Genomic DNA, 13,389 nt, shown 5'->3' with positions numbered 1-13,389 from the left:
ATATAAAGATATCCATGCACATCTCAAATGATTTGTTAGGCACAAAGCTGTGGCCTTTAGCACTCTATGGCTGTGCCATCTGGGATATCATTCCACATTTAAAATATTTCATTTACAATGCTATTTATCAAAATATGCCAACTACATATATTTAATGATTGCATCATGCCTTAAGAACTTAAGAAGTTGCCATACTGGGTCAGACCAAGGTCCATCAAGCCCAGCATTCTGTTTCCATCAGTGGCCAATCCAGGCCATAAGTACCTGGCAAGTACTCAAACATTAAATAGATCCCATGTTTCTAATGCAGATAAGCAGTGACTATTCCCTAAATCAACTTGATTTAGGAATTTATTCAAACCTTTTTTTAAATCCAGCTACAGTGCCTTAACCACATCCTCTGGCAATAAATTCCAGAGCTTAATTGTGCATTGAGTGAAAAAGAATTTTCTCTGATTTGTTTTAAATGTGCTACTTGCTAACTTCATGGAGTGCCCCCTAGTCCTTGTATTATCTGAGAGTAAATAACCGATTTGTGTTTAATTGTTCATGATTTTATAGACCTGCATCATACCCCCACCCCCCAGCCATATTTTCTCCAAGCTGAACAGCCCTAATTTCTTTAGCCTTTCCTCATAGGGGAGCCATTCCATCCCCTTTATCATTTTGGTCACCCTTCTCTGTGCCTTTACAGAAAATGTTATGAAATGACACCAATAAGAGGAGCAGATGATATACTACCACTGCTATGGATAAATCTCAAATTTTGTAAATAGTATGGTTAAAGTTTCAGCATTTTAATCAAAATATCTGGTAAAAGTATAAAATACTACTCTTTTGAATATATTCAATAGACTAATAGAAAATGTTCCAAGTTTAAAATGAATGATACCATTTTTGTAACTGACACCATTTTTTTTTTGCCTTTACAATTATGAAACAAAATATTTGGGAATAAATACAGATGACAGGCTGAAAAATCATGATACAGGATTGGGAACCTAAAGCCTACCCATCACCCCTGGGGATTTACCCATTATTGGGAATGTGATTTTTAGCACATCTTTCTGTGCAACTCTGCATAATTTGTACAGGACCAAATCTTAATCTACTTTTGGCTCAAAATTTGTGGTACACTAAAAAAGAAAGTCAGAAAGCCACAAACTAATACAAGGGTAATGAACAAAAGTGAACAGAGAAAGTAGGCTGTGCAAGAAATAGATATGTAAAAGACTTAAAATATATTTAAAAAAAAAAAAAAAAAAAAAGGACATAAAAATATACAAGAAAGAGGTAAAATGCATTACTTTATTAAATAATGAGTACACACCTACTGTATTAAATGTAAGGCCCACGTATTAAACCATAACACTTGTCATGGCCATGTTTCGGTAATAATGTCTACATTGGGGTCAACAGTCATCACAAAATACATTAATTTAAAAAAAACAAAAACCACAAAAATCCAGATAACTGGACTGCTGAATCTATGATGCACTGCTGCATACTCTGTACAGAGGTTTTGATCCTGTGTTTGCAAGTAAGTTATTTCTAGATTTACAGCAAGGATTTATATAGCGAATGTTTGTGCCAATAGAGGCAAGTTTACCTTATGATTGAGCAACATGAATAAAAGGTTCAAGTGAAGAATTATAGCGACAAAGACCTACAACATAAGAAAATGCCATACTGGGTCAGACCAAGGGTCCATTAAGCCCAACATCCTGTTTCCAACAGTGGCCAATCCAGGCCATAAGAACCTGGCAAGTACCCAAAAACTAAGTCTATTCCATGTTACCATTGCTAATAGCAGTGGCTATTCTCTAAGTGAACTTAATAGCAGGTAATGGACTTCTCCTCCAAGAACTTATCCAATCCTTTTTTAAACACAGCTATACTAACTGCACTAACCACATCCTCTGGCAACAAATTCCAGAGTTTAATTGTGTGTTGAGTAAAAAAGAACTTTCTCCGATTAGTTTTAAATGTGCTCCATGTTAACTTCATGGAGTGCCCCCTAGTCTTTCTACTATCCGAAAGAGTAAATAACCCATTCACATCTACCCGTTCTAGACCTCTCATGATTTTAAACACCTCTATCATATCTCCCCTCAGTCATCTCTTCTCCAGGCTGAAAAGTCCTAACCTCTTTAGTCTTTCCTCATAGGGGAGTTGTTCCATTCCCCTTATTTTGGTAGCCCTTCTCTGTACATTCTCCATCTCAATTATATCTTTTTTGAGATATGAACCTAATTGTATCCACAATTCTTGCATTTACTGATTGTTTTCGGGAAACTATTCCTTACCTCTTCTAGTTGTGAGCCTGCTGTCACCAACATGCCTTGGTCTGATTTGAGGTACCAATAATCCAGATTTTTGTATTTTTTTAATTAATTGCATTGTACTAGTAAACCCTGATGCAGATATTACCACCAAAACATGGCCATGTTGTATCTTATGGTTTAATATGTGGGCCTTACATTTTAATATATGCATGCTATATGTAAAAATATATTACTTTAAAATATTTTAATTTTTTTTAATGTTTATTTCTTGTGCAGCATACTTATCTGTTCACCTTTGTTCATTACCAGTTGCATCCATCCTCAAAATCTGTAGTCACAACCAAAACGATAAATAAAAGGAAAGGGTAATGCCAAACAGGCATAAAATCACAATTAGTTACAGCATTAGGAAAAACTACAAAGGAATATCATACCTTCACAGCTGACCAAAACTGTCTCTCTTGGAACTTTGAATGTGGTAATGATTTATCATCTAGGGCACTGATCACAGAGAGGAAAAAAGTATTAAAATTGTGAAACAGATAAACCAGAGCAAAGATAAACAAACCCTAATGTTATATTATATATGATGATAGTGTGGCAGTGGGGGTAGTCTCAGGGGTGAAGTCTATTGTATTGTATGGGAGAATTGTTTATCACTCATCATAAACTGCTTTGATGTTACCTGAGGTAATGTAAAATGGAATATAAATATGTAAATTAAATTAAATTGCACCATAAAGATATAACAGTGAGGAAAAGTGAATGAAAGCAGAATGGCTGAAGCATTGACGTGGCACTGATGTTCAGAGGTTTCTAGCCTATATTCACCAGAATGTAAAATCCTTACCTTTGGGGATACAGCGGAATATAGACATCTTCCTCTATAGCTTTTTTCAATCTTGAAACTACCAAGTTCAACAAGTCCTGAATAAAACAATTCCATATAAAATTCTGTTATATCTATGAAAGTGGAAATAATGACATAAGATTAACCCATAGCTGATCGCGAATTCATTTTTATCTAACAAGTCTATGGATTACATTTATAACCGTAAAGCAATTAAGTACAGGCCTTTAACTGGCTGTACCAGGGCACTTTTCAAAGTTACTAACATGGGTAAAAAGCATTTTAATCCAGAAAAGGGAGGTGAATGAGATGTCTGGGTGGTCCATTTTCACAAGGATATACAGTTTGTCTTGCTGATACCTTGCTAGCATTATATATGCTAGCAAGGTATATTTATATATATATATATATATTTTTTTTTTTTTAACCTTGTTCCTTGTACTTGAATGTCTTACACTTAAACGTTTGGTGTGTTTGTTCCTTCTTTTAAATTTACCAGTTTTGGAACAATTGATGGTGCTTTCTTCTAACTGATTAGAAAGCATTTTACTCAAATTAATCAGCTGTCTGAAAACTGCCGCACCATAATGCAGCTAAAATTCTATGCACTGTTCCACAATGTGTGGATTTTCAGTCGCAGTGAGAAAAGGCATTTCCAGGAGCATATTTAGGCAGGGGGAGGAGAACCTTGTGTGTAGATTGCTTTTTCAGATGTATGTATGTACTTTTCCAGAAAAAAAATCTACCTGCACATAAAACAGGTGCAAGTAAGCTATGCATATTTTGTACTCTCCAGCAATTTTCAGAGAAAAAGTACGTGTGCATACACTCCCTTTGAAAAGTGGTGCAAAGCCTGCCGGTAAAAAAAAATCCCATAATTTGTCCCAAAACAGACAGTTTGAAAACTTCCCTCTATGTGAGCACTGCTAAATAAAAATAAAATGTGTTACCCTTTATAAAATTTAATCTCACATCAAAACCAAAAATTTCATACTGTACCCAGGAGAGACTAATATCCTAATCATGAATTCATTTTTAGACAGAACTTAAAGTTTACTATAAAATTCATATCCCTAAAACAATCCAAGTTAGAGCATGAGCTGTAAGGCAGTTGGCTTAGTAGCACAAAGATCTGTTTGAATGTGGTGTTTATCAAAAAAGAATGTCTTCTGAAAGCCATTCAATGGTCAATGCAAAATAAGTTAAAGGTCTCCATCCACTTTCTAGCAGAAAGGTGTCCACATTACTGAAAGCATCAGAACTGAATGGGCTACAGCATCCACTCTAGAAACATTTTTTTTAGACACATTTGTAAACAGTTTAAACAAGCAGCGTTAATATATTGCTTTTCCGAACTGGTTTCAATCCTTCAGCGATATTAGTGGTTTAAGTTTTTGAAAGCTTCTACTGTTAACCTTCTCTCTCATTATGAATCTGTCTTACTCAAGGGGGCTTGCTGTGCTGACTCTGTCAGAATACCATGCAGTTATCACACCAATAATTATTATGGTAGGAACAACTGAAGAGTGGACTTAGCAAAGATGATGTTTTTTCTTTTAACAAGGGATATGGTTGTAATAAAAAGCCTATTTTATTACAGAAAACTGCGTACCAAAATATAGTAGGGTAAAAAGAAAAAAAGACCTAAAACTAAAGCCAAATGAGGAAACTAAAGAACTTAGAAATAGTCAAGTCACAACATGGAGGAATTTATCTATTGCTGCTTCAAGATGTATTCAAGAGCAAATGGGGAAGGAAAACAAGCTCTTTTCTTGTGCTAGAGATGGTCATTTCAAAACAGTACAGAGACAGCCTGTGCTATGCCTGTTCTGTGGATAAAAAGGATTTCAATTTCTCACTGACTCAAGAAATAACTCAATAGGTTTTAGTTTTTACCTGTGTTGCATTACTAAGTCCACATTCTTTTAGGATGTTTCTGCAGAGCTGTACTAGATTGCTTGTCTGTGAAGATGACAATGGATCCCACACACATTCCACAAGGTCTGCAATAAATAACCTTAATTGTAGAACTCAGCATGTACATGTGCGACACCAACAACGCTTAAGCAAATGGGAGCTCCAAAAATAAGCAAAGGGCAATTTTTCTTTCAATCAAAATAACTTAAATATCCAGTTTAAAACCTGATATATTTTCTATATGGAACTTAAATTTTACTTAAGATCATAACATGAGTTCTTTATTGCACACAAGAAAAAAAAGGGGGATAAAAACAAATCCAAAAAATATCAGATTTTTTTAAATGTTCATTTATTCAAAATTCTAGTAAGGGTTCTTGTTAAGGCCTGGAGTGGAAAAGTATTTAGAAAACATTTTTTTATTAACCTTTTCTTATTTTGACTATATTTTGGACATGTTTCATTTTTGCTGGTTTTGTCTATCTTTTTGTTTAATCATTTATGGAAACGTTTTAGCTTGGATTTTTTGTTTGGTCTCTCTAAACCTTTCTCCATCCCTTCCCCTCCTTCTCTAATCTCGCTATCTTCCTCAGTTTCTCTTCGAAAAAGCAGGAAGCAGCCCAGCTGCAATGGCTTTTCCTAGGCTAGGTCTGCTGCATGCAGCAGCAGCTCTCTTCCAGCACACCACAGCATCTTGGAGTCTCCTGAGACAGAGGCAGCACCAAGCATTAGGGGTAGATTTTCAAATGTGCATGCGTCCATGTGCACACGCTTCCCGGCACGTGCACATGGACGTGCTGATTTTCTAACATGTGCGCGATGGCGCACGCATGTTAGAAAATCCATGGAGCAGACTGGGAGGGAACTTCTCTACCCCCCCCTACCTATACTCCCAACCTCCTCCTCACCCCCTAAACCCTACCTTATCTTTCCTTTTTTTTTTGGTTGTACAACTTACTTCAGGACCCAACCTGAAGTAAGTTGCGTATGCTGGCCGGTGGCCGGCACGTGAGTCTTTGGGTCAGCGTTCAATGGCCCTGTCCCGGTCCACCACCCCCCCGCCCACCCCTTCGAGGAAGCCCGGCACTTGTGCGTGTACTGGGCTTCATGCGCGTAGCCAGGTCCCTTCAAAAATTCGCTCGGCGTGCGCAAGGCCCGCCACACTCGCAGGGCTTTTAAAATCCAGGCATTAATTTTTAGGCACCCTGGAATTTTCCATCCCGTTAAGGCCCTTCGATATAACAAATATATTGAAAACTTTAATAAACTAAATGTGCTAAATAATCTCCTCACAAACTAAGTTAAAAGTTGAAATGTTCCTTCTCCAATGTTTGCGGGAACCAGTACACACCTGGAGTAAAATCTCCATCCTCTCTCCTGCATAAGATAGGTTGGACCTCTTTAATTTACAAGATTGAGATTTCCTGAGTAGGTCCAGGGGCTAAGTGAGCTTTAGTGTTCCTTTGGATGGGCAGTTTGGAAAGATTTCTAGTAGTGGAGGAGTAGCCCAGGGGTTAGAACAGTGGGCTACAAACCAGGGAAACCAGGGTTCAAATCCCACTCTTGCTTCATGTGACCTTGGGCAAGTCACTCTACCCTCCATTACCTCAGATACAAAATTAGATTGTTAGCCCTCTGGGGATAAGGAAATACCTACAATACCTGAATGTAATCTGCTTTGAATTGCTAAAAAGCAGAATATAAACATCTAAAATTAACAAAAAACAAATTATAACAATTTCTTACTGAATAGGACAACTTTTTGAAGTCACATGGCCCAATAGATTACAAAAAAAAACAACCCAACTCAGCTTCTCCCAAATGTCCATTCTGTAGGGCAAACCAAAATTCTAGCTATTTACTCTGGATTCAGTCAAAAGCCTATTCCATCCCTGGCTCTATGGGGCTTAGATCTCCTTTGTTCACAATGGTGAGGCCTTAAGTCTGTCTACGGTAAGAGGGGTCTAGTTAAAAACTGCCTCCTAGACAAGCCACTGTGAAATTTCTAAAGTACGGAGAGTGGTTTGGATACAGTCCAAAGTTTATTGCAGTGGTCTTTCATAAGTTTCAATGCTTCATTCAAACTGTATTATTTTAACACAATTATAGAAGAGTAACACAAAAAACTTGTCTTGTACAAACACACTGATAAAGATGACAGAGAAGGAAATACTGTAGGGTCCATATTTACCAAGTTAGTGAGCAGCCACATTATCTAGCTAAAGTTAGCAAGATAGCTTTTCTTGTACTGAATATCTGTGAAAAGTTGACTATATTCACCTAATGTCATCTGGCTAACTTTAGCCAGATACCTTTACACCTAGCCAGCTATATTCTGAATACAGCCAGGTAGATAAAAGCAAAGCAACCTTTTGGGCCTTTAGGCCCAATCCTCCAGCACTTTTTTTTTTTTTTTTTAAAGATAGCCCACTCCCAACCCCTTTTACCATCAGAATTAAAATGGGAGTCATAGCAACCAAAGGCTGACCCCCCCACTTTCCTTACATGAAAATACGATCCAGCCCCTGCCCCTGCCCCCACAACCTCAATGCTACCCATTAAACTCCCCCCAGCCAGGAGCGCAGTACTGTACCTGCTCCCAGCTGTTTCCAGAGTTGCACTGAGAGCATTGTTGGCCTCGCTGTCAGAGCAACACTAGAAGTGGTCAGAAGTGGGACCAAGGATTGAGAGAAAGAAGAAGAGGGAGTGATTTTCATACAATAATATAGAGGGAAGGAGGAGAGGCAACCTTGAGTTGCTGTGAATTTTTTTTTTTTTTTTTTGATGGTTGGAAAGGGGCTCAGGCACTAGCCCACAGTACCTTTAAAAGTGAGAGGGGGGGGGGGGGGGGGGGGAGGGAGGGGACTGGAAGATTGGTTCTGAATGCCCAGAAATTTATTTTTTTTTGTCAACAATATATTTATCCACTATTATAATCAGAATATAGCTGATTAAATATTAAGTTATCTGTGTATATACACCTAGATAATTTTAGGACTGCCTTGAGGCAGTCCCAGTTATCGAGCTAACTTAGCTGGATAAATTCTGAATATTAGTTGCTTGCCAGCTAACACCGATCCACCCCGGAACACCCCCACACCTCTTTCTTATCCATTTGTTTTAGCCATATAGTGACTTATTCAGCTAAAACTTAGCCAGTCAGTTCAGGGGATACATTTAAACCCCAGGTTCATCTGGCTAAATATGGGACTTAGGGGGTCATTTATCAAAATGCTATATGGCGTTTTTGCATGCAAAAAACCGCATTTAACGCATGCGAAAATGCCATTAACGCATGCGAAAGCACCATAACATTTGGTGCGATGCAAATGAGAAAGAGGGGAGGATATTGGGGCGGGAATTTTGGGCAAGTGGGCTGGGCTCACAGTTTTGCAAAGCCGTATTGCACGGCGTTAACGCGAATTTTAACTACACCTTTGACATCTGCGTAAAGCCGTGCAATAGGGCTTTATTGCGCATTGCGATGTTTTCGCACATGCCTTTTTTAGTGGTTTTAATCTCCTGGAGAGCCAACATAGGGGAGGGAAAGAGAGAGGGAGAGGGAGAGGGGGAGGAGGGGGGAAAGAGACTGACTAGCCATAATGTCCTCACACTAGATAGGTATTTATATCTCTATAGGAGGCCACCTAGTAACTCCAGGTGAGGTTTAGGTATTAGTGTAGAGGATAGGGGCCACTTTGACTTTCAAAGTGAGACGTACGAACAGAACAGTGCTCTCTTGTGAAGATTTGATGACCTTCGGAGTGAGGAAACTCACCCAAAGATGAGATTTGTGCAGTGTTCTTTCAACCTAGATTGATGGACTCTCCACCTGGGTAACATGGCAGAAGAAGACCAAACGGCCCATCCAGTCTGCCCAGCAAGCCACGCAGTTTATCCATTTTTTTCCCCACCATTTTTCTCCCTCCCACCCATCACTATTGGCTTCCAGCACCCTCCGGCCCCAACTCCCTTCCACCCCTCCACCATGCAGAGAGCAGCGCCGTATCCGCATCTCAGTGAACATCCAGCTCAATCAGGGGTAGCAACCGCCACAACAAGCAGGCCACACCCCTGCCCCACTCTCTTACCCACCCCTGCTTTGTTTGTTTGTTTCTTGTTTTTGTTTTTTTTTTTGGAGATGGCAGCCCTCCGTGAAGGCGGAACACCAACCACTGGCATCCCGCTCCGTGAATGCCTCTGTGGCTACTGCCACTCCGTGCAGTGTTTTGCTGCCTGAAGGTGGAACACCAACTACTGGCCACTGGCATCCCACTCCGTGAATGCCTCTGGTTACTGCCGCTACGTGCAGTGTTTTGCTGCCTGAAGGTGGAACACTTAACAAAAATTAACAAAAAATAAAACCTTGATAGTAATCCTAAACTATTTCTTCTCTTTTTAAATAAAATTTCTAGCTCATTAAGTGGCCTCAAAATAAGCTTTAGTAATTTTCCAGCTACAAGGAGGTTAACAATGGATAGCAGAGTTGCTTCTCCAAGGTCAGCAAGATATCAGTCTTCCCACATCATCTGATGGAGTCCAGCATGGAAAATTTATGTCACAGTTTCTAGAACTTTGACTAATACATACCAAGTATGCCCACGCACACATTATGCCATGTATCTATGCAGGGTCCTTTCAGTCTAATGACATGGCATAAGAAAAAGAAACTTCATAGTGGAGACCTAACTCCACTAGGAGGTGGGCGGGTCTCATGAGGACTAACATCCTGCTGTTCTAGGAGAAAACCTGCTACAGGTAAGCAACACTGCTTTCTCAGAGGGCAAGCAGGATGTCAGTCCTCACATATGGGCCCCTCACACATGGGCACTCCTCCCCCCCTCTCTCATACACACATTCACTCTCACTGGGGCCTTCCTCTCCACCGCGAGCAAAGCACGGCACACAGGGGCCTTTCCCTTCTTCACAAGCAGAGCGCATCCCATGGCTGCCTTCCTCTTCACCGCGAATAATGCACACTCCGTTCATGGTGTAGCAGGGCTTTCCTCCGTCGTGAATGTCGCGCTGGGACCTTCCTCTTCACCGCAAATGGTGCATGCTCCGTTTGCGGCATGCCGGGGTCTCCTCTGCCATTTTCTGCTCAGAATTTGGCAATTCTGCATAGGAAGGGAATTCTGCTCAAATTCTGCGCTCCGCAGTAGTGCAGAATTCCCCCAGGACTAAAGTTCTGAGGGACAGACTGTCCAAACAGTAAAGCAATGTGAATGAGCACATGGAACTCCATGTTGCAGCCTTGCAGATCTCCTCCATAAGGACTGACCGCAAATGAGTCACGAAGCCTTGACATGGCCCACAAGATTCAATTACACATGGTCATAACAAAAGGAGATGCAATTTGCTAGCCAATTAGACAGCATCTGTTTGGCAACAGCAATCCCCAGCTTGCTCTGATCAAATGAAACAAAAAGCTGGGTGGACTTTCTATGGGTTTCTGTCTGCTCCAGACAGAAGGCCAGGGCTCTCTTGCACTCCAGACTATGCATGGCTTGGTTCACCATGGTGAGCATGAGGCCTGGGGAAAATGGGCAGGACAACTGACTGGTTAAGATGGAAGTCCGACACCACCTTAGGCAGGAACTTAGGATGCATACGCAAGACCACCTTATAATGTGGCCTGAAGCTCACTGACGATGCACAGTGAAGTGATTGCCACCAAAAATGACCTTCCAGGTTAGGTACGTCAGGTCACAGGAGCGCAAGGGCTCAAAAGGAGCTTTCATTGGAAAGTATATCATACTTATCCAGCATTGCTAATGTGTAATTGTTCTTTGTACATTCAGCTTCATTGTGCCTTACGTGTGATTATTGTACCAATGTCTGCCTGATTTTTTTTTATATACTATTAGACTATGCCCTGTTGGAATACTTGTAAATGCAGAGATTTTTTTTTTTAAAAAGGAGCTTTCATAAGCTGAGGCAAAATCATGTTGAAGTCCCATAACATAGCAGGAGGTCTTAAGGGAGACTTCAAATGAAGCAGACCCCAATGAACATGGTGATGTAATGCACCAATTGTACTAAAATAAACCCTGAGTTGGTCTTAAGACTAGTGTCTCAGATATAGAAGGTAGTCAAGCAGTTTTTGTGTTGAGCAGGAGAAGAGGTCTAAGGCCCTTTGCTCACACCAAGCAGCAAACCTCCTCCACTTCAGTCCGTAGGACTTTCTGGTAGCCAGGACATGAGAGAGATCCTCAGAAAGGTCAAGCAGTTGTAGGATCAGCCCTCTCAACAGCCAAGCAGTGAGCGAGAGGGCTTGGGGGTTGGAATTAGTTTACTATTTTATCTGTTTTTAGTCAATTATGAAATTTTGTATTTTCTTCTTTTCATTTTGGAAATGCAAATATTTTTAAATGAATATTTGTTAACTTATATAAACCGATTTGATATGTTCTCATGAATCATCGGTATATAAAAATTAATAAACAATAAATAAATAATGCCGCAACCTGCCTTGATCCTGAGTTATAAGAGCTGGGGAAGTCCCCAGTCTGATCAGTTTCTGAATGTACCATTTTCGAAGGAGCAGAAACTAAATCTGTCTCAGCCAGTGGGGGCCTATCAGAATCACAGTCCCCTTCTCCTCTCTGAACTTCAATGTTTCCATGACCAGCAGAACTGGAGAATACACATACCAAAGTCCCTGTCCCCAGTGGAAAGCAAAAGCATCCAAGGCTAGCTTGCTGTGTGCCCTGTACATGAATAGAAGACCAGAAACTTTCTGTTCCAGGAAGCTGCAATCAGGACCACCTCCAGGGTCCCCCAGAGCCAGTAAACCAGATTCACTACCCCCTGTTCCAGGACCATTCAGGGGGTCTAAAAGACCAACTCAGACTGTCCACCATCTCTTTCTCCAGACTGGCCAGATTTGTGGGCTTGAGCACCACCTCTTGAAAGAAGGCCCAGATCCACAGTTGGACTGCCTCGTGACAGGAGATAAAATCCCATAGCTCTCTGCTTGTTGATGTAAAACTTCACCACTTGGTTGTCCAGTACAACTTTGTTGGACAACAAATCTCTAAAAGCCCAAAATGCACACTAAATTGCCTGGAGTTCCAGGAAGTTTATCTGGTACTGATATTCCTGGACGGACCAAGATCCCTGAATGCCCATGTACATGAATTACCCAGCCCAGTTTGGATGCATCCATAGTTAGGACAATTTGCACTGGAGGAATTTGGAAGAGGCAACTCCCCTCCTTGCACCAAACTGAAATTGTCCTGCCACCAGGAAAGCGAATCCTAGAGTAATGGAGTAACCTGGATGCAATCTCGAATGTCTTGAGTGGCCTGAAGCCATGGTGACCTTAGGGACTGTTGGGCTCTTCACATAAACAGATGTGCCATGGGAGTAACATGAATGGTTGCAGCCATGCGGCCCAGCAACCTCAACATGTGCCAAGCTAATGTCTGCTGACTCTCTTGGTTCTCTGCTACAATGACTATCAGGGTGAAGCCTGTTGCTGAGGAAGGAAGACTCTGGCCTCAGCCATGTCTAGCAGAGCTCCAATAAACTCCAATTGAGGTGATGGACTGAGATGAGACTTGGGGTAATTGATAAACTCTAGTGACTCCAACACCAGATTGTCACATGCACTTACTAGTTGGAACCTGCCCAAGATTTGCTGTTGATCAGTCAATCGCCCAGACAGGAAAACACAGTCACTCCCAGTATGCAAAGGTGTGCTGCTGTCAGAAAATATTTTCTTAATTTGTATTTATTGATAATTACCTATATTCAGTGTAGTCAGTAATCAATAGGCCATAAGAAAAAGATAAGCATTAATACCCATATGCCTTTTCTCTTTTAAAAACTCAGCACTGCTCACAAAAGCCTCTGCTGGATACATTCCAGCCCCCCTTCCAGACCTTGAAAAGAGCTGCTTTGAAGCTAATTCCTTATCTATAGTGGAAAAGGACTGTTCAAGGTTTGAATTTTATGGCCTTACGCAGCCTCAACCATTTGGTTTCTCAATTCCTTTAATTAAATGCACCTGGAGTCTCCTTGGATAGGAAGGGATACGTACTCTATCTTCTCTGAACTATTAGAAGAAAGAAAAAAAACAGTAAGAGTGTTTTTTTGAATGGAACTGCATGAATGAAAGGAAAACAGGCAGCATTTTGATTGGGCAGGAAACTCCTATATTTTATTTTTCATATCCTGACATTAAATTGTTTGAACCTTTTCAAGGTTTCAAACCATTTTCTTCAAAGGCCAAATATTGAAGTATTGACAGAAATAATACAGTTGCCCCAGATTAAAGGATTTTGGGATTATAAAAATGGGAAGCAGAAAAGGAAGGGACAACTGTGACTTTGG

General features: G+C 40.6%; 1 protein-coding gene across 4 annotated transcripts in view; it reads right to left on the bottom strand.

The window, feature by feature from the left end:
* The window catches only part of GCFC2 (GC-rich sequence DNA-binding factor 2), a 118,062-nt gene that overhangs the window by 32,053 nt on the left and 72,620 nt on the right, over positions 1–13,389 (bottom strand). For 3 of the 4 annotated variants that reach the window (XM_029596043.1, XM_029596041.1, XM_029596044.1), the window contains 3 exons: positions 5,032–5,138; positions 3,136–3,212; positions 2,720–2,786 (listed from right to left, as the gene is read on the bottom strand). In XM_029596043.1, coding sequence (XP_029451903.1) covers positions 2,720–2,786; positions 3,136–3,212; positions 5,032–5,138 — 251 coding nt within the window. Of the gene's footprint in view, positions 1–2,719; positions 2,787–3,135; positions 3,249–5,031; positions 5,139–13,389 lie in introns of those variants that run through there. The other variant, XR_003855703.1, reaches the window with a different exon arrangement.

This window comes from Rhinatrema bivittatum, chromosome 3 (genome assembly GCF_901001135.1).
Source record: "Rhinatrema bivittatum chromosome 3, aRhiBiv1.1, whole genome shotgun sequence".
Classification (NCBI taxonomy): Eukaryota; Metazoa; Chordata; class Amphibia; order Gymnophiona; family Rhinatrematidae; genus Rhinatrema; species Rhinatrema bivittatum.
This window is presented reverse-complemented; position numbering and strand designations above follow the sequence as displayed.